Raw genomic sequence first — 21,897 nt, forward strand, 5'->3', positions numbered from 1 at the left:
TTCTCAGCTACATCTTCATGCTGCCTTCAATTCCTGCCAGCCTTTCCAAACTGCTACAAGCAACTTATGTTCATTCCCATGCCCTCTTTAGAGACCCTTTTTTATCTCTTTTTGACATCAAGTTCTCCTCATCCTCATCTCTTACTCAACCTTCAGCCTTGTAATGAAGATAGAACTATTAATGCTAATTATGATACCAGCCTACCTTGTTTGTATCTGCAACACTATTCTGTCTGGCATCAAAGATGATAAGTTTATGTGACTGAGCATTGGCATCCATTATTGTCTGCAAATATTTTTCATCTTCTTTGCAACGCTTATCATTTGGGCCTACAGATGGCTGACTGCATCGTGTTATCGTTGCTTGGCTCTCAGGATGAATCCAGGATAACACCTGGAATAAAAGAAAATTATTTTAGTTTACTACACTAGTATTAAAGCAGCAGGCCAGAGTGCAATTAGACAATCACACTGCCTACATAGCATTATTTCCTGGCAAATCAGCAAATGCAAATTTAAGGACAAGCTGGTGCAAAACCATATTGACAGCACACTAGCACTGCTCATCCCAAATCTGAGCTTGAAATACAAAGTGATTCTAAACATCTTAGCTTTTATTTCTAATAAAAACTAAGGCTGGTACTGCATCTTACTAATTAGAAAAAAAAAGAACAATGGAGGAAGAAAAACTGCTTCCATGTGGAAGTCTATGGACCTGTGTACTACCCTGCTAAGCAGATCTATAGCACGAAAACTGTCACGATCTAATGTATTTAAAGGGGCTCTTATGCTACCTGCAAAACTTGTCTATTCTCAAGAAAACTGCTATGGCTGTAGCACATTCCACACCAAATCAGAACACAAGCTAATATGTGAATTAGCATCAGATACCATTATGGCTTAGAAGTGTTAACTCCAAAAAAAATTTTATTACCTGGCACAATAACCAAGCAATTAAGACTCATAGTTGAATTGCTCTCTTCAGTTCTAAACCCATCAAGCCTAATTCTTCTCTCTTTGCCTCCCCCTTCCCCCCCCCCCTTCAGGAAGGAAGCCAGCCCACTGTTATTTAAAAAAAAAGCCTAGAAGAACTCTGATAATTTCTTATAAGCTACAATTTGTAGAGCACTTATATCTCCTTGTAAAAGTTTCACTTACTGGAACTCTGCCTTTTGCTCTAAATGCTGCCACTTTTGAGAGGTCATCATCCTTCACGCTGGTTGGCACAACAAGAACAGCAGGATATGTATCACAAAGCTCATAGCTGCTGTTAATTTTGGATATTTTCCAACTCTCATTGGGCAAGCCCTGTATGAAAGCAAAATATTGCATATCTCAGTTTGGAGCAATGAAAATTTTTATATGCTACGTACTTTTTTAAAAAAAAAGTGTACCCACGTATTTAAATAAGCTATAAACTTTAGGTCTTCATATTGAATCATAAACCAAAACACTGAAAGTCTTTTCTATTTATTTTCTTTAAAACTGATATTTAAAATAAACATTTGAATAGGCTGCACACTCAGGTAAAAAGTGAACATATAGTAAAATAAAAATACTTTTGCAACTAGAGAACTGTAGATTTACAAAAAACTCCAGTTACTCTTCTGTTTAACACTGCTTATTCAAAACCAAATTTTTATAAAGCCTGTATTTTCTAGAAACAGCACTTGGAAAATGTGGATTTAAGAATGCATGTTAAGATAGACCAGTTTGCTCAAGTACTCAGCACCTGCTATCTCCATCAACTTTAGCCAGTGCTCAACACTCTCAAAGTCAGGCCACTTGCATTTTATTATCTAAACATGAGATCTAGACAGTCTCTGTATGTAGCTAGAGCTGAAAATTTCTAGTTTTAATATTTTTTTCTTCTTTAAATGGCTCGGGGGGGGGGGGGGGGTTGTGGAGAAAAAAAAAATACACCAAGTACTTGGGTAACTTACCTGCCTCTTATATTCTGCCATTGGATCATACACTTTCCAGCCATTAACAGCAAACTTTTCCTTATAGCTGAATGCAAAAAGAGGCTAAAAACAACAAAGCAAAGGCATAAATTACTGTCTAATGGGCTGTATGCACAATAAGCTCCAAAACAGTGAACCTTCTAGTATTTCAAATGTAACACTTCTAAAATGCTTTAACAGCAGACATAAAACCTTCAGTCAAGACGGGACAACACTGTGCTAGAAAGAAAATGAAAGACAGTTTCCTCCTTCAAGTACACGCTATATAATTAACAAAATCAAGATACGAAACAGTTAGAGACAGTTGAAGTTACTTGCCTGTGATCATACAGCACATCAATGGCAAAGCCAGCATGATGAAATTGGTCTCCTACCCCCCAACAAGCTCCTTACCCATACAAGCAAATGAAATAGCATTCTGCAGCTAACTAATAAGACTAATTGTACCTATTTGTTGTTTTAGACAGAACTTAAGAGTCAAACCTAGATCTCAAGAGTTATGTAAAAATTAACTAACTTCACCGATAACAGGACATAGCATGAAGTTTTACAAATTAACACAAGAAAGAAACAGGGTCAGAGTAGCTTGCCTGGTCTGTAACAGATTTTATGAATCAACATTGCAATGTTTGTTATACAGCCCCTTTTATTTCCCCACCTACACTTCCCAAAAAGACAAGAGCCAGTGACAGCCTTCTCTATATCTTAAGACTTACCAGCCCGTTAGAAACAGGAAATGCACGTGTTACAAGATTTTCAAAAATCTCCAATCTGTTCTGCTCTTCCTGTTTATAGGCCAGCCGCAAATTTCTCATATCCTGTCAAAAATAAGTTACACTATTTTACTCTGTGATAAATTTTTTTTTTAAAAAAAAAGCAGTTACAAGAAATTTGATTGAAAGAAGGCTTATATGTAGCACTAAATCACTGACATCACCTAACCCACATTAGAACAGAGTTCTGTAACGGTTCGTATCAGATGGCTAGGATAGTCATTAGAGTTGCTAGATATAAACCCAGCCATTTTTCCTTTGAATTCACTCTTGAGACAAAAAGCAGAAGTGTTTAAGACTGCAAGTATCATAAGGGGAATTGAAATATATTACTTAAATGACGCAGCACATGTGCATGCAGATTCCTCTTACAGAAAAATGAAATGAAAATACTTTAATATGAATAAAACTTCACCATGCCCTACCTTGCAAACTATTTCTATACCACATGAGTTGTCTCCATGGCTCTGTACTCCAATTTTTTCAACTCTACTTATGACTCCAAGGGGAACATCGACAACAAAAGGTGGATCCTGAAATTTGTTTATAAAACAAATGAATTTTGTTACATTAGGAGGAACACAGAACTAATATTATTCATGTATGTTTCATTAGAGTCAACTATAATTCCTGTTTAATAGGCTGCTATAGAACATCATACTACACTTACAACAAATTTGTCACTTTCTGAAATTTACTTCAGCAACATTCCCACCCGAAACAATATGCAGATAGATAGCGGTCTTACCCTTTCAACACTTTTGATATACATTCTGAAGTCCGTCACTGTTAGTGTACCACTGACTGCTCCCATAAACGGACAGATATACATAACATCTTTAGCTGGAAAACAGACCAATTAAAGCTTTGTTTTACTCTTACGGACATTTGTTCCAAAAAAATCTATTTCCATTTAAAAATAGCAAGATTTTTGCAGTACCATGAGATTTTGATGCTTGGTCTCTATAGAAAAGCCTACTCTTCAGATGCTGTCAGGACTGAGAGAGCTGTCTTTATCTCAACAATGAAAACAATCAAATTCCTCAGTCCCACTGCTGCTGAGCAACTGCTGAGCAACTGGGGCTGGGCTCAGCTAGCATGGGCTGCAGTAAGGGCAGGCAGGTAACAAAGCAGCACCCTGCTGGCATTCCTAGCTGCAGGTGGCTCTTGTCCCTGCCCTGAGGTGTAAAGCACCCACAGGCACCTCAGAGAGCAAGCATCCAAACGGACAATTACTGATATGTACACAATTGACCTCTGAGTAATTCAGTTATATGCCTACATCTTCATTTTCACTCTTTAGCTAGTATTCTTTTCTAGCCAAGTACTGTACTGCTAACACAGAGCTTGCCATCACAGGCCAAAGTGAAATCAATCTCATTAAGAACTGGAAACTAAGTTTTCCATAACTTCATCTTCTTTGCTATCACAGTTCTGAAGCTTTTGAATCTATTAAGTATACTTGGCACCCCCAAGCAGAAACACAACACATACACCTATATGGAACAAAATAACCTTTGAAAAAAAATGATTTATCTATATGGAGCAAGTCATCCTCTAAAACTGATTTCTCCTTCCTACATTTAGATTTCAAAGACAAAGAAAAGAAATCCACATCAAATCAGCTAATCTAAAGTGGCATTAAATTAAAATAGCAAAAGTCAAAAGGAAATAATATTCTGTTTTTAAATAAATAAACTAGTGATTTAATAGTATTCAGTGTAGTACTCAATAGTATGCTTACCAATAACTTTGATTGATTCTCCAGGAAAAAGTGGAGCCTCTTCCATCTGTGCTAGTTTGTTTCCATCCCGCAGTGCCTGGCAGAAATCCAAAACCATGAGTAAATCTCACTTTCCATCTGTACTACATCGATACATTTTGATGCAAAGTGCTTTTACTACCAGATTACTGGAACACAAGAAGTGTATCTTTTTTTACAAGGCACAACTGCATTAACGAGTACCACAGTAAAAAAACCCCACAACACAGAACTTGGTTTTATAAATATTACAGAGACATACAAGTTAGTAACATATTAGTAATAAAGCATTTTAATTAGTTTCACATGCTAGCTACATATAGCATACAAAAATATGAAGAGTAAGATCAGCCCAAATTTGTAATTAATAATTTGTTAGTCTTTTGCTAAATGCAGGTATTATTTGGGGTATTTTATCTACTCAGGAACGTTTTAAAGCTCATATTAATTTTTTTTCTATTCTTAATGTTGTTTATTTGAGTATTTTCATGTGAGAGAATTATATGGCAGAAGCTTTACTTATTTAACATTGTAACTTTGTATTTTTGATAGCAAGAAGTCAGAAGCACCCCACGATGCTCTATTTCAATCAATACCCTACTGAGAGTACCACAAGTTGTGGAAGGGTCCATTATAGGAATTTTGGATCCAGAAGGTCAGATTAAGAATGAAGTAATAATGAAATATAGAAGAACAATTAGCAATTTTAAAATAAGGGCTAGTTCCATAAATTTTCATTTAAGTAAATGGCTTCATTCCTGAATGATACAAGATTGATCCTTTGGGTCCTTTGCTGCCAGCTAAGATTTATAATGTACTAAAGATTCTAATTAAGAATAAAAGGGTTTGCAGGACTTTTAAGGACCACGTGAGAAAGTGATCTCTATCGGGTCAACATGATGAGATATTAAGGTTTCAATTTTTTACATCCTAAAGTGAGAACAAATATAATGGGCTATGTTACAGTAAACAACTCTTCCCTTGTATTACAGCTCTGATGCACATACAAATAATTGGTAGAATCTGTCTGTCTCCAAACAAACTACCCTAAGCTCTCAATAATAAATAATTTCCAAAGATATTTCAATTGATCTCTAGCTTTAGATTTTCTTGGAAACTAACAGAATTTTATATTCGGCACCCAATCACAAAAGATGGGTGTGTAGAGAATTAGCCATTACTTAAAAACTTACAAGGGTAGATGTGCTCTGTCAGACAGGGGCTTACGTGCAGTATTACATTCTAGACTACAGGACATTACATGAAAACCCTACCTAGCACATAACCAGTTAACACACTAAAAGTTTTCTATGGATTCTCTTGCATGAGAAATACAAGATTTGTATGTACTGTACAAGTACTAATATATAGTACCTTGCTACACAGTTAATGAATGAAAGATGAGTAAAACTTGCCACCTGATCAGGTTCTGCTTCAGAATGATAGCCATTGTGTCCATCCTGAATCTCCTGCAATTGCATGAGGCAGCAGTAGGGCAAGGGAGAAGTAACAGGAAAAAACATGCAGACAACAGGTGAAAGGACAGAATCTTTTCTTTTTTGTTTCCCTTTTTTATTTTCTTTCCTTAAAAAGACAGCATATACTTTAACTCCAGTCAAGCTAGTCAAAACTTTCCGCTCCTGGCACAAACTACTTTCCACAGAAAGGAATCCAAGCTATTAACACTATCCCTTTAATGTTTTTGGCACCACGCAAAATTAAAAATTTACTCCCTTTTTCACAAAAGAGTCAGTGCTGGTAGATAAGAGCATAAAAGTATGTACTGTCTTTTTAAGACAAGCAACCTTATATTGAAAAAAATTAATTCAAAGTATGCCACATGCTTATCAATAGAAGAAATTGAGTACAGCTTCCAATGGTAGCATTAGGGGAAAACTCATGCAAGCTTTCAAGGAAAAAATAGGTCAACATCAAATAGAAGTATCTAAACAATTTAAAAAATGCTTTACTGTGTAAAACATGTTTTAATCGAACTTTCAGTTTTATGGTTTCACGTATTTTTCCAGCAACTTCTGTGCTGTTTCTGGAAACCTAGTCAGTAACTTTATAGAACCTGAAATTACTCCTCATAACAAAATATGCAAAAAATTCACATTTTTATGTTAATTTATTTTTGCATCATATTGGCAGCAAATCCTGAATATTAAGTAAATCTCTTTAATAAACATAAGGTCCCTATGCACTCCAGAGAGAAGTACAAATGTCATAGGGTCATATAAAGTAATTGTTTTAATATGTTCAGCCAAAATTTTCTTCCATCTTCTTTCTTTCCTTATTAAATGGAGAGAAGTCTGACAGTCTATTATTCCCAGTTCAGATGCAAAGAACTTCTTACTTGATAGACTGTAAAACCTGCCTCAGTCTAAATTTACAAATGTTTGCTAAAGTCAATTTTTCTTTTTACAGTACTTCTACAGAAACCTCAAAAAAGAAAAACTTAGAAGAACTTCAGGTATCTTCAGATAATTTGAACTCTACAAGAGTTTAAAGTTATAATTAATTAAAAAACCCTTTCAAATTATAAAGGACTCCTAACATTTATGTATTGGTGGAATTTTGTTAAACAGAAATTACTTAAATTTCAGACCATAAAAATGTTGTTTCTGAAATTAAAGCAAAATAGATATTGTGATCTCTGGAAGAAAACCAGAAGGACAACCAGCAAATACACCAGAAGATTTTAAATAAATGAAAGAGAAAGAAGCACAGCAGATCATTCAAAGATGAAAGCCTTTACAAATAACTATGAAAAACTGAACAAAAACAATCAATTTTTTGTTACTCAACCCAGACGGATTATTTCAACAGCTATCTATTTAAAAAAAAAAAGAAAAAAAGAAAAAAAAAGATCAACTTGTGGATTTGTATGATTGGACTAAACACATCATTTTCAAATATGTAAACAACAGATGAGAAAAAGAAATCATTCAGACTTCATCTCTTGGTCTGAGACTGAACAAGAGGTCTTTGTTTGAATAAAAGTGTTAGACACATTTCATGAACAATGTCAGAACACTATCCAGATCATTTCTCACTCCATAAATGTTACTAAGAGAGAGGGACAAGAAAACAAGGCATGCCCTTTTTATATCTCCAATGAACAATGGGCAAGACCTAGTCTCAAAATTATCATTAAAAAGATGCAGGTCATTGCACTAGTGTCTAACTTCAAACTTAACTTTCAATCCTACTACAGGGTAGTAACAATTAAAGTAAAACATGTACAGAGGCAAGCATGAATTTGTATCTTATTTAAATAGGACAGACAAAGACGTAACGCTGTTACTACTAATATTCTTCAGCATAGATAACATGTTAGAGCTGCTAATACAGTACTCTGTAGTCCGAAGCATGTAAGCCTCAGTTGCAAGCATCCATTTTGTCAAAATTAATGCAATAAAACTGAAGTTAGTATTGCACATTCATAACATAATTTAAAAATACTGCTCTCTTATACATTGACTTTTATTGCTCATGAAAACATTGTAATGTATATAAAGCATTTCTATGGCAAAGAAGCTGTTGCACTGCATAGCAAAATGGTCTGACTGGTACATAAAAACCATTAATGAAGTAAAGAAGAACGCTTGACACACCAAGATCTCACACAGCACAAAAGACAAACAGGTAGGAGGCCGTTTTACTGCTAGCCAAAGGTAATCTTACCCGTATAACAGGCCTCCTGTACACCTGTTAGTTAAAATATAAAATGTTATCCAACGAAACACACAATTTGATTTGTTAAAGATATCTTACTTCATCAGATTTTCAGAAGAACTTTACTTCCAAACATTTTAATTATAGCTGGATTTTGAAAGAACAAAACAAAACTATGCAGATCTAGTAGCTCTCATTTGCAGAATTGTTTTGGTTTAAAAACAATCTAGCCACTTCATTTTAGTGATGTAACAAATGTCAAGCTCTTTTGAAACATTCATTCCTAATCACCCTTTTATCCAGTTACAATGTGCTATTGTGAAAAGAGAAGAAAGAGCCTGGTAATCCTTCTAGGTGGAAGACAGTAAGACTGTAATAACAGCCATGAAGTATAACCACCATATCTTTTAGATTCAAATGGCAAAACAAGGATAGCAACAACTCTTCTCAACTTATTTCTGAAGGTGTCTATATTCAGCTACTATCATCTAAGCAATTGTCATTTATATGAACACCTCATTCAAGAATACTCTCCAGGCAGAAAGTATGTCAGAGAAGATAGACACAGCAGAGTTCAAACTCAGAGTGAGATCATGTTGCTGTAGGGTTTAGCAAGCAAGAGCTCGCTCAGTACTTTCCAGTTTTGATGATCTCATTTGCAGCCCCTTTGCTTCTGTTTGATTCCCCCCTCCCCGAAATTATATTTTGGTAAGGTAAGTTACACAGAGTAACATGAGTAACATCATTAGATACAAGAATCGATATATCTACCTGGTTTTTTTACAAACATATTGATTGAAACATTAAAAAAAAGGATGAAAGAAAGAATAAAGCAGCAAGTTCCTGGTAAATCCAGCAGAAAGCAACAGAACCGCCTGACCAGTTCCAGAAGCACGCACACACGCCTGGTCCTACCTGAAGTTTCTGAGTTGTAAAATAGTCTCTAAATGCAGCAACTCGAGGTAACCAAATGTAACAAAGACGCAGAAAATTGCTCAGCGTGCATCAAAAGGGAAAGATGTCTCAAAGGACAATGGAGTTATAAATGGGCATTATCTTTTTACATGTAATGATGAATAAACCCAGCCTAAGCAACTAGTCGTACCACTGAACTTCAGCAGAAGCTACGTGCAAAGAAAACCCTCTCCTAAAACATAGACACCGCTTCACAAGATACTGGTCCTGAATGTAACTAAGGATATTCTGGGATAAAAAATTCCATGATGTTATACACAAATACAGGATTTCAGATCACAGCAATGCAATGATGCCAAATACAATTTATACACAAAAATTCTTAATATCACCAGGCTTAAATTTTTTCTTTCATTTCTATGAAACAGCGAATGAAGCAGAATTTTAATTAAGCCTTAAAACACTTGTTCCTGTTAAATAATATCCAAGATGAATTTTGTATTGAGAAGGAGGTTATTTACAATTAAAAAGTGCTCTTTATTCCAGAGAAATGCATTCTAACTCAGCGATAAACTGAACACCAAGCTTACATACTTGGATTTTACTAAAATGAAGTCCTTGATCTACAGGGCAAATAAAACATCAACAGCTGTAATGCAAGGTTTCCCACAATGTTTTATCAAAGATGTTAGCCTTGACCTGAAATAAGCATTTGCAATTCAGCTGCCATAGTATGGAAGAGCTACACTTTTTTATGAGTATAAGCTGCTGACTGTGCCAATAGTGTGAAACTCTGTGAGGTGAATTTTTAAGTAGAGTATGGTCAAAAACATTTTGTGGATTCATCTTCAGGCTTATGCTGAATCTGACCTGCTGTCACAGAATCTAAAATACGCTGTTTCTGGACAACAAACTTTTTAATCACAGAACGTATTAGAAAATAAATTAAAATCTAGTTAAAACCAAAACCAGATAAAATCTTCATTTGGCCATTTTGCATGAAGACCATGAAACTGTTTCAAATCTAGGAAGAAAAAGGATCTAGATAGCAGCAGCCTGGGTTTCTTAAAGGGACTTGAAACACAGACGACTTTTGTCAATTTGTAAGAGAAGGAAAGCTGCATATGCTCCACTCTTGATAGTTCAGTTTGCTGGCTGAACGGCATATAGGAAACAGCAAATGAGCACGAAAGAATAGGGGTAAAAAAGCATAATGGAACCTACCAGGTGAACCATACTGTGCAATCATTACCTTAATGACAAAACTGTTGCTGGGAGGGAATGAAAAAGGTGATTTGTTTGTTTGCTTGTTTGATGTTAAATTTTCTGCCTCTGGTGAAACCCCATGAAAAATGATAGTCATTTATGTTCTTTGCACAGTAACAAAGACATATGCATTTATGTTTTGTAAGATCTGGAGACCTCAACTCTGTACTCTGAATGACACGCACTAGAAACAATTTCAACCTGTAACTATTAATCTACCGATTTTTTTTAATGCAGTAATCAAAAGACAACTCACTTTTAGCATTCTATTCAAAACATTGACTTTTAATTTTCCTTTCACCTGTCTCTTAATTTTTATTCTGTAGACTTCAATGCCACTATTCTAAATAAGGAGGAAAACACAAAGCAGATTCAAGACTCCTACGCATAATGAGATGTTTCTAGTTCTGAAACATTCAGCCATCACTTAAGTACTTACCATCTGATAATCAAGGTAGCAAGGACTTTCCTGATCATTCATTCTTTTATCTTAAACAAATCAATGCATTCCTCAAGTCACTTACCCTGTAGTCTCTGGACACACCTTCTGATGGGACAGACCCTGAAATCTGACTAGAAATGGTTGCAGCTATCAGCTGTTTACACCATTCCACATGGGATCCAGTCGGGCTACAAAAACAATATTTCAAATTATTTAGCAGTAATTCAAAATGCATACTTAGAACAGCATAGGAACTGAGCACATCTAGAAAACAAGACCATAAATGATCACTAACATCATAAAAATTAGCTTGCTTTGTGGGCAGAATGCAACTGTTTTGCTGATCAAATTAGGGAAAATAATTTTACTAGATCTTATCAGAGATGTAGAGCAGTCAGTAGGTTAAAAGTGAGGTTAGGGTCCTAGGAACTTATAAAAATGTTTCCTTATCCGGTATAATTTTTTTCATCATTCACACATTTTTTTCTTAAAGCCATCCATGGAATTAATTTGGTCAAGTAACAGGAAACTCCCTACGCTTTCCTTATTGTTATTTCCTGATTATTCAGGACATCATCAAAATTAAATTACCTGTATGCCAGCATTTAAAAATTTAAGATACGCTCATGTTGTATTCTACATTAATATTAAATGTAGAAAATACATGTTTTCTAAAGGGTAACCTCTAGTTAGCCGTATCTTTTTCCTATTCATAAAATAATCTCTGAATAATCTTTAGGATAGGCCTTCCCATGCCACAGCAAGGAATTCTGCAGTGTCAGGTGTTTATAAGAACCCTAAAGACAAAGCACCTGAATGGCAGAATTGCACTAAATCCCAGATGATGCATTTTGAGAACAGTTGCCTGAAATAGCGCTGCTTACAAATAAAGTAGTATTGAGTGTGAGAAACAATTACACAGATTGTTGCCAGCTACTTTGAAGAGCGCTAGGTCTGCTTCAAAACATGCCAGTATCTAATGAAAAACTGGGAATGCCAGAGGGAGCTGTTCCCTGAGTGCCACAGCAGCCTCAGCTGATGCTTTCAAACAGTTTAGTTGGGCTCTTCTACAGATTTAATGCTTATTTGGAAGTCAAATACAGAAAGAAAATTTTAATTCATTTTTAGAATTCATTCATAAAATAGCTTCGGATTCTGTGAGTATCCCATGACACTGAAGTGAATAACTACATACACATACCCGGCACTCAACAGGTGCACCACAACTTGGCCATTAAGAGGGTGGGATAATGGCATAAGATGACCATTTACTACTTAACTAGAGGTCTTTTCTTATATTAACTCTGCTAGGATAGGTAGATCTAAGGTGAAGATGCATCCAACAACTTCATACCTGAAATGAAAGCTCTTTCAGAACTTTTCTGATAAATTTTAGTAGCTTTCTCCCCACCTGCAAAATTCTACACAGTACTAGATCACAAAATGTTGGTTTGCAGCTAAAACACATCTGTGATATTCCCACTTGAACAACGAAGATAATTCTCAGGTTAGTGCTGAACTCGAGTCCAGATTCACTTAGAGAAACTTTTTGCTTAAGTTTTGCAAAAGAGTGCATAAGCTAAACCCTACAGTAATCCTCTTCTGATCTCATTTATTTCTCCTTCTCTTACATTTCTTAATTTCTAGTGCATCTCTTTAGGGTTCACCTGTTTCCCAGTAAGCATTTACTTGTTATTTAAGAAAAGGATTTATTTTTCTATGACTTATCTTCACCAGGAATCACTACATCAACAAAGTTAATAGCAGCAGGAAAACAAATATGAATGCAGGTCCATCTCCTAGGATCACTGTCTCAGGATGTATCAGCGCACCACAGGATGATGATCACGCCGATGTGACTTATCATGATCTATCAAGTGGGACACATACTAGTACACGACTTTTCATTCTGTCTTATCTGAGGTCACGCACGTTAGCGTAGCCTGGTACAACCGTACTGGCAAATAAATAAGTTACGTGACAAACGGATATTACAACTTTTCCAGGGTAGAACAAGATTAGAAGGAGAAAGAAAGATGAAAATTAAAATAAGAAAGTGCATTAATAAGGAATACAAAGATGTAAGGTTTGGTGACAGAAAAGGGACATTTGATTTCCACCTTCATTAGAACAATGTAGAACTCCAGGTTTCTCCTAACAGAAAAGAGAGAGAATACCGAGACTGGAACTTGGCCCTGATTTTTAAATACAGTCTTTATTTTTTTAATCTGGGTGAAAATTCCATTAGTTTCTACTCCTTATTTAAGGATTTTTAAATTCAGCTCCGAAGTCTGCCTCCACCTGGAAACTTCTAAAGGAAGGAATGACTCCGCCAGCAACTGCTGGACTAGATGCGGTAACACCTGGTGTCAAGCTCCCGCATCCCCACCGCGGTGAAGCCCCCCCAGCCTGCAGCCAGCCGAGCATCTGCCACCGAGACACGCACCCACAGACAAACTGACACACCGGGGGGGGGGCACACAAGGCTGCTCTGGGACAGTTACAGCTCTGCAGATGAAACACACGCTCGCATGAAAGAGGGAAGAAAAAAAAAAAAAACAAACAAAAAAAACCCTAAAATCTGAGGCCAGCGTCACTTGAGTTTGCAAAGATGAGAAGCTACGCGCTGCCCAAAAAAACCCCGGGCCAAAATCCCGCAGGCAGCCTCAGCCTTCCCGCCGCCGCCGCCGTGACTGACGAAAAACACACGACCGCAAGCAGGAAACTTTGACAACAGCCAGTTCCCCCGCCGAGGAAAATCCGCCGGTTACACAAAAATAAACGCCCAGATTGAAGTTACTCGGCCCGGCTGGGCTCCGCGCCGGCGGGCAGGCCGCCCCAAGGCCCGGCGGTGGGGGGTGGCCCCGCTGCCCGGAGACTCGGGCCGAGGGGCGCCCGCCGCCGCCGCCGCCTCCCGCCGCCCGGCCCCGCGGGGAGGGCAGGCCGCGGCGCCCCCTTCTCCCGCCGCCGCCCGCCCCCCCCCCGGCCGGGGCGCTCCTCTCCGCCGCCGCGCTCCGCTCACCTGTCCAGCGTCTCCGTGCTGGCCTGCCGCGACCCCGTCCCCGCCGCCGCCGCGGCGCCCCCCGCCCGCACGGCTCTCCGGCTCACGCCGCCGCCCTCCACCGCCGGCCCGGCCGCCGCCGCCGCCCGCTCCATGTTGCCGGCCGCGGGCGGGACTCGCTGCGCCGCCGGGATGGCGGACTCCCGCCCCTCCGCGGCGCGGCCCCCCAGCCCGGCCCGGCCCGGCCCAGCCCTGCCGCCTCAGCCCGGCCCGCTCGGGCCCCGGCGGCGGCCGAGAGCTGTCACCTGGCGGCGGGGCTTACCCACAGGCCTCCGCGCCGCCGCGAGGGCGGGCAGCGGCCCCGCGCGGCGGGGGAAGGCCCGGCTGCTGCCGCCCCGCCGGCTCCGCGGGGCCCGGCCCGGCGGCTGAGGGGAGGGGAGCGCAGGGCCGGGCCGGGCCGGGCCGGCGGGCGCCCCCTCAGGCCTGCAGGGCTCCTGGGCGGTGGGAGAGCGGGAAAGGCGCGAACCCTCTCAGTGTTCCATTACAACGTCTGTCAGAGGCAAAGGGTTCAAAACTGACGGTTTTATTTTTTTCTTTCCTTCACACACATACATGGCAGACCGATGTTAAAGCTCTCTCTCCCCTCCACCCCGGACCCCAGAGGCGCTTGACAGGTGACGCCGAGCTCCGGAGCAGGCCTGCGGGGTCGGAGGAGGGCGGCCGAGGCTGTTACTTCAGGAGCAGCAAGGAGCGAGCACGCGAGGAGATTCCTGGTCAGTTATAAGAACCTGTTTTATCAAGCATGACACAAAACGCAAGACAAAAAAAAACTGAACTCAAGGCAGAGTTTAAAAATACATTAAAAGGAGGTAGTATGCAAATCGTTTCTAGGGTACACCATAACAGCGATGCTGGGGTGGATAAGGCATAAGCAAATAAAGTAGGCATTCAACAAATACACTTTCTAAATAAGTAACTGAAGCCCTGCACAAAAACTAGGTTATCTTCTCGGGTCCGTGGAAGTAAGAGTACAGAAAGGAAAAAACCTAAAACAGCGTTCCAAAATGGATAGTTCATGGTGGATATTGGGCATTTAGATGTTCCCGTCCCAGCCCCGCTGTTTTACCCCTCCTGGAAAAGGCAGTCGGCGCCCAGAACTCTCTCATTCACCGCCTCGAAAGCTGCCCCGGGTTTGTTCTTGGCTGCGACAGCTACAACAGGGAACCGACTGCAGTTAACAACGGGTCAGCGGCTGCACCTGCCCCGCGCCCAGGGGACCGGCGGTGCCCTACAGATACAGCATTGCAGAACGACAGCCCCCAGCACGCGTTTAAGTGGAAAGGAGAAAAGCTTTCTGTTAACATTGATCAGTTTGTATGCCTACATTCACAACTTCAAAGTAGTATCTTCCAGAAAGTATTGGATTAAAAACACCCCTATGTTTGCCTAATATCGCCATGTAAAAATAGAATTAAAACAAGTATCGTATCTGTAGACTTGAAAAAATCCAAGCCCGCACAGAGCTATGTTAGAGAGCTTCAGAGACTGAAATTCGACTGAACCACTAATAATAAGAATGGGATATATGTAACGAAGTAAGTGCAAAAAGATCCTTTCCATTATATTACACTTTCCCAAATGCAATAGGTTATCATGTAGTGTTTACACAGTAAAAACGATTAGATTTTCTGAACTTCTCCACGCTGCTCAGAGATGTCACCAATACATCCAACTCAAATACAGAAACTTTAAATATTCTAATAAAAATAGCTTTTTTTTTTTTTATAAACCACAAGTAGAAGGCAAATATACCAGAGTATGCATAGCTTTCAAAATGTAAAGTATACCATGAACGATTCAGTATCCTTCTTCATTTATCTGATGTAATGCATCTTATTTACCTTAACAAGTCAAGATTTGGGGACAATGTTGTTATTCTGGAAACACATACTGAAGAACATTGACGGGGGAATGAAATTTAGAGGACAAAAATAAGTCTTATAAATTGTGTATTTAGAACACACATGCCGTATGCTCCAAGCTTCCCTGAAAAAAATAGTGCAATTCAGTGTATATACTGAATTAAATCAAGAGGTGGTATACTTTTATTCCAATTAAAAAATACTGTTCTAAAAATATTCAGATGTCCTCTAAACTTTGACTTATTTTATGGAACTATAGCTTTAAATTTAGTTTTCATATGCAAAATATTTACACTGTATAAACTTGCAGAATTTCTAACAAACTATATTATATATACTTACACAAAACTTAATTTATATATAATCCTATTATATCTTGCAGATCAAAACTCACCACATGTACAATAATTTACAATGACAGAAGCCTCAAGCATCAAAATATCTCCTTTAAAATAACAATATTAGATAAAAGTCCTCTACAGATTCTGAATTGCAATATTTCCTGGATTGCCTGAATATCATTTAACTTCTGAGAATATGCAAAATTTTAATTAAATATCAAGTAGCAAGGTTTGTGCTGTCATAAGAAATGCTTGCAACTGTTTAAAAAATACCTGAAAAGGAACAAATTAAAGGTTTACAAGAAGCCTCTGAAATGAAGGCTTGAAACTAGAATTCACTGGAAGGTTCAATATAAGTGCACACATTATATGTAAATCTTGTATACTTAAGTCCCTTAAATACTTAAGAATAAATTCATTGAACAAAAGTTAAATTAAACAGTGAGCTATAAATGTACAAGTTTTCAACAGTATTTGTAACTGAAAATTTTTGCCTACTTTGGTATAAAAAGCTCCTTTAAACAGGCACATTTACTTTTAGAAGACAAACACAAGCTTTAATACTATGGCTATTGCTGGATATTTAAGCAATGTCTCTGTGGATCTGGTTTTAATTATATAAACCTTCTTTAGAACCATTTTATTTTGTATTAATCCAAAGAACCAATATTGCCAACAGTGATAATTTGTAATATACTTTAGTGCTGAACAGTTAGCCAAAACAGGACTTCTCAGAATCCAGTACAATTGTCATTTGTTTAAAAAATAAATTAAAAAATATCAATTTACAGTAAAAAATAGCTTTTTCTTTTCTTTTGATATCTACTGAGCTATTTGAATTTTTTTACTTAGAAGCATATCACTGAAAACCCTTCCATAGTTTTATTTCAAAAAAGGAAAATTTGGAATTCTCAGGTAACTGGAAAATTTCAACACTTTTCTCTGAAATCTTACAATAGAATTTATTTCCACAAACGTACTCCTAACAGGAATACACACATATCTAATTTTTTTTTACACAATGTGAATATTCCTATTGCCATTAATGCATTTATTCACAACATGTAAGACTGAGCATGAATTTCCTTACAGGAACATGACCTACAATGTAATAAATTAAAGCATTCTTATGAAAACAATAAATCCATTTCATTTCAATTGAACCAGACTTTCCAAAATCACTCTTAAAGCCCTCCATAACTAGAAGATGATTAATAACGTTCCCAGTCCACAGGTTCTGAAAGGCACGTAATTGAAGAGTTGGTTTTGTTTGAAGTCCTCCTCAAATGAAGGCAGTCTAAAATAATTTGTGTTAGGACAGTCTAACGTAAGGCATTAAAATATTCCTCTCTATGCTATGTTAAGCACCACTTGCTATTGACAGTATAGAACGAAGCCAACATTTTCTTCAAAAATGTGTTTGTACTTGGGACATCATTTGTGAGGGAGATGCTGATGAGGCTGATGAATTGGGTATCTTAGAATTATTTGTGATCTGTAGTTCTTCAAGTCTCCTTATATAATCATCACGTAACGCAAGGAGCTCCATGTAACGCTGCTCCACTGGATTTGGCTGCTAGAAAGAGATCTATATTAGTTTTATCACTTCAGTCCAACTACTTCTATACAGTTAGGCTGCTGTAGTATTTGTTTTCCTGGCATTACTCAGTATTTGTAGTTTCCAACATATGTAACAAGTTGTAGCTAAACAGAAATATTTATTTCTATAATGCAAGAGCCCTCTGCCTTCTAGTTGTTCCCATTCAAAGAAAATCTTTACACAAAACAGTTCTTCCTACCTCAATAAAATTAGCCAGCACTTCCTGGAGCACATGGATTTTATTTTCTTATTATCTAATACTGTGTGGAAGATAGGTGTGAATACCTTGTCTGAAGCTTTTCTCTTCTTGAGTTATTAAAAGGCTTTAGATTCCAGAGGTCAGATGTCTCATCATCTTCCCTAAAAACAGTGTTTAGCCAGACTATTTTAGCTACACTGATGAGATTAAGATGAAATCCATGTCTTCAGATTAAATAATTTCCCTTACTGATGAAATTTACTTCAGTTTTTAATAGTAGTGAATTCTGTAAGTAAACCTGAATGTGTTTAAAATCAACCGCCCTGGCATTCAAGAGATTACTCACAGAAAGAGCATCTTAACTGTTTCCATTTTAAGCTTAGCTTCCTTCTTCAGATCAAGTAATGAAACAAATGGAAAAGTATTACAAATGTCCAAGGCAGATACAGAGCCTAAAGTTACCTTCAGCTGTATAACCCTGTCAAGAAGTTGCTGCTGTTTCACAGTTAAATTAAGCCTGTAATTAAAAGCTATTAGCAGTACAGTAGGAGCAAATGTAAACGGCTCACCAGTTGAAAAACAGCTGAATTGGCACTCTTAGGTGCACCACTCACTATGCACCCCAGAAGAGGACAGCGATGAATGCTGAAGCAACTGTGGAAGTTGGATCAATGACTGAATCTAGTTACTAAGATGATTAGAGATGTAGGATTAATGATGTTGCTAGTGACAGACCAGACTCTTCATTAGACTGAAGTCTGATCCAGAACATGCCTCTAAGTAACGGCACTAAGAAAGGTCATCAAAAAACTGGTTCAGGCCACATGCCCACTGTTCAGTTGCTTAAGTCAAGATGAAGCATGAATTTCAAGTGCAGCACAGAAAAATTGTCGCATTTTATATATAAGCAGTAGCAGCATAGAAGATTATCACATGGGTTTGCATTTCTAATAAAAAACTCCTGCCAAAAACCTTTCCTGAATAATGGCAAAGCGCATTTTTAAGTAGATTTACAGCTAATTTGCATGCCCTACAATCCTCCACTTTCTAAAATAAATCTTTGGATTCATCTTTTGCAAAATGGCCTCATCTTTCACAGCAAGCCACAAAAGCTCTAAAACTAGAACTTCATATTAAAACTGGCAACATACTTGTAAGAAAATATATAAAACCGTCTGGCTTTCTTGCAGCCTCTGAAGTGTTGTAAATAAATACAGCAGATCAGCTGCAGAAAAGGAAGTGCATTCCTTGAAAACTCCTGATTCATTCCAGGGGCTGGACTGTGAAGACTGCCTATGTCAAAGAAATTGCTCCTGTATCTTCTACTCGAAACTCCACAACTTGTTAGGGAAGGACAAGTAAGACTCTGTACACTGTCTTTACATGCCACATTGCTAAGGTTTCTAGAAGATTGTAACAAACATTGAGTGTCCATATATTAAACATTAAAAGCACAGAACTGAACTATATGTAATTTGATAAACGCTTTTCTGGGCTTCCAATCTGATCTGCTTGTATGATTTTCAGTAACGGCTTTCATCCAACAGTTACACAGTCTAAACAATGTTGGGTCATCAAAGTTACATAAGAAAAGAAAAAAGATTCTTACCATAAGCCATCAATACAGATAGCAGTTTTCAAAAAGAAAGGACGGAATAGATCATCTTAATTTGTAAAAGACTTCATACACTCTCTTGGAAAAAGAATAAAGACTAAGCAAATGCAACTAAGCGTGTTTGTGATGCTAATGCCCTAACTCTTCAGGGATCTGTAAGCCCTATTTCTAAGTGTTGTCATTCACCCTTTAGTAGCATGAAATGCCCTTAAAAAATGCTTCCCCAGGCCAGTCCGCAAGAAAAGGGACTAGAAAGAGCTTGAAGATGACTTGATACTAAGCAGTGAAATAAGTTCAGTGTTCTGAGAAGAGCTGCGTGAGTGGAAAAAAAAAAACACCAAACCCCAAAATCCCCAAACCAAACTGAATAATCATTTTCACTTTTTTCTCTGCATCTTTACAAAAACCTGAAAAACGTGAACAGATTATAGGTACTATTCTACAAGTCAGTTATGACACAAAATCCTACTTCTGAAGTCTAAAAGCATTTTGTACATTATAGAGAATTTACTTACTTGTTGCCGAATTCTTGGGTTCCACCTGATGTAGTAATTGACCCAGAGCTCTAAATGACGCATACTGGCTACCGGATAGAGTGCTCGATTTAGCTCTTTAGTATAAAAAGGATTGGTGTATTTAGATTTTTCACTGTTTATTAAAGACCATAACGATAATGTTTTCTCAGTCACTTTCTAAAATGAAATTGAAATAAGAACAGTAAATGTTTGCACAAAATCAGGAAATCCATCATAGAAGCCACAGTTACAGTCTAAAATTAATACACTTCTGATTTACTTAGAAGCATAGTAAGTTACTGTATTAGAAATATTCCAAAACCAGAGCTTAGCAAGTATTTTAGTGACTGAATAGTCTTTAAGCTACCAAAACTAAGGAACTTACCATACAACTATTCTTTAATGAGAATAAAGCCAGTTCAAAACCATTGTCATACAAGGAATATAACCAAATACGATACAACGAAAACTTTTTGTAATCATCTAGAGTCAAGATAGCAATACAATTAAACAATCAGTGGTTTGACTAACCTCTTTCTCTCTAACAGACTCACTGTTATACAAGAAAGTACCAAACCGGCAGCTGTACAAGTGATCCAGGATTGTAATCAAAAACTGCTCATTGAATTCAAAGGCTGTAGGAAACTAAAAACAGAAAAGATAAATTTGTTCTTTACATCATAAAAGGAGGAAGAGATGCACATGCCCTGGTTAAGAAGCTAAAGGTGGCGTTTAGAAGCCTGAATACATCTAAAAATAATTTTTAAGATAATACTTTCATACACTTTATAGCACAGTAAGTGTTCAGATGACATGAGGTGTTCAGCTTTCTCAGACTAGTCACTGAAAAGAACTCTTCTCAAAATGTTCTTAACTGCCTTTAATTTCTAAATAGAAGAATAAAATACAGAATGGTTACAGTTACATTTTTACTAGCAAGACAGAGTAAGATATCCATAGTGCACTCTAAACAGTGCAGCACCAAACTGGAAAAATAAGAGTTTAGCTCCTAATCCTTGGCCCTAAACAGACTTAAGTTTGCTGCTTTGTTCATTACTTATTGAAAATACAACGTTTAAATCACAGCACTCAATAGCTCCCAAGCTTCCTTTTGAAGCTTTGACAAAACAACATTTGTTCCTGTAGTTCAAGGGACAGCTTCACAAAAATGGTGGAACGAAACAACAGACCCTATTAAGATAGTTGGATGCAATTCCTGTAAAAGCATTCTGCTGGGTCACATCTCAATATGTTTCCAAGAAGCCCATATCCAAGACACACCAGCCTTGCGTGCATAGCCAATGCCATATTAAGCAACATAACTACAGCTTGTATACCACTTTTAGAAATTGGGTAGAGAGATGGTACCATTTAAAAGTAAATACACTCTTTTTGGTTACAGTGTCAGAGCAACGGGGTATGCTGTCCTCTTCAAATATTTTTTTTTAAATAAAGATCAAGGTTTTTAATTCAGTAATATCTTAATCATGTTACCTTCTGAAGAATGATATAACATACCTGTTTAGACATCTGCCACACACAATCAATAAACTGGAGAAAGATGGGTGATCTGTCTGCATCAGCATGATTTTTATCACCATGGCCTATTCTCTGAAATGAAGCAATACAGCCTCCTGTTAACCAACACAGTCTTTTATGGCCAACAGACATTGTTTCTTATTTTGCAATAGAATATTAATGCTTCTGTAATAGAGCAACCTGTTCTTATGATTTCAGAATTAGTTATTGCACCAAGGAGGAGAGATTCAGATATACAGAAATACTGCAAAGCTGTTCTGAAGACGTCTGACAAAAATTCCAAAGTGATAATTGGTCCTGTTATAAAAACCTGCTAGTTATTGTACAAGCAGAATGGTTAAAGCATCCATTACTTTGCAAATAAT

At 37.7% G+C, this 21,897-nt stretch overlaps 2 protein-coding genes across 12 annotated transcripts in view; both read right to left on the minus strand.

The window, feature by feature from the left end:
- Positions 1–14,184, minus strand: part of MTMR1 (myotubularin related protein 1) — a 39,297-nt gene extending 25,113 nt beyond the window's left edge. The window contains exons 1-12 of one of the 7 annotated variants that reach the window (XM_049827492.1): positions 13,823–13,865; positions 12,002–12,154; positions 10,883–10,988; positions 8,187–8,210; positions 5,918–5,968; positions 4,482–4,557; positions 3,486–3,580; positions 3,163–3,270; positions 2,681–2,782; positions 1,944–2,027; positions 1,159–1,308; positions 206–394 (exon numbers count right to left, since the gene is read on the minus strand). In XM_049827492.1, the coding sequence (XP_049683449.1) occupies positions 206–394; positions 1,159–1,308; positions 1,944–2,027; positions 2,681–2,782; positions 3,163–3,270; positions 3,486–3,580; positions 4,482–4,557; positions 5,918–5,968; positions 8,187–8,210; positions 10,883–10,988; positions 12,002–12,057 (1,041 nt within the window). In that variant the 5' untranslated portion in view covers positions 12,058–12,154; positions 13,823–13,865. Of the gene's footprint in view, positions 1–205; positions 395–1,158; positions 1,309–1,943; positions 2,028–2,680; positions 2,783–3,162; positions 3,271–3,485; positions 3,581–4,481; positions 4,558–5,873; positions 5,969–8,186; positions 8,211–10,882; positions 10,989–12,001; positions 12,155–13,822 lie in introns of those variants that run through there. The other 6 variants (XM_049827488.1, XM_049827489.1, XM_049827490.1 and 3 more) reach the window with 6 other exon arrangements.
- A 184-nt stretch (positions 14,185–14,368) lies between these two features.
- The window catches only part of MTM1 (myotubularin 1), a 49,926-nt gene continuing 42,397 nt past the window's right edge, over positions 14,369–21,897 (minus strand). For 4 of the 5 annotated variants that reach the window (XM_049827478.1, XM_049827479.1, XM_049827480.1 and 1 more), the window contains 4 exons: positions 21,512–21,604; positions 20,525–20,638; positions 19,994–20,170; positions 14,369–17,640 (listed from right to left, as the gene is read on the minus strand). In XM_049827478.1, coding sequence (XP_049683435.1) covers positions 17,473–17,640; positions 19,994–20,170; positions 20,525–20,638; positions 21,512–21,604 — 552 coding nt within the window. In that variant the 3' untranslated portion in view covers positions 14,369–17,472. The remainder of the gene's footprint in view (positions 17,641–19,993; positions 20,171–20,524; positions 20,639–21,511; positions 21,605–21,897) is intronic. The other variant, XM_049827481.1, reaches the window with a different exon arrangement.

This window comes from Accipiter gentilis, chromosome 24 (assembly GCF_929443795.1).
Source record: "Accipiter gentilis chromosome 24, bAccGen1.1, whole genome shotgun sequence".
NCBI classification, from domain to species: Eukaryota; Metazoa; Chordata; class Aves; order Accipitriformes; family Accipitridae; genus Astur; species Astur gentilis.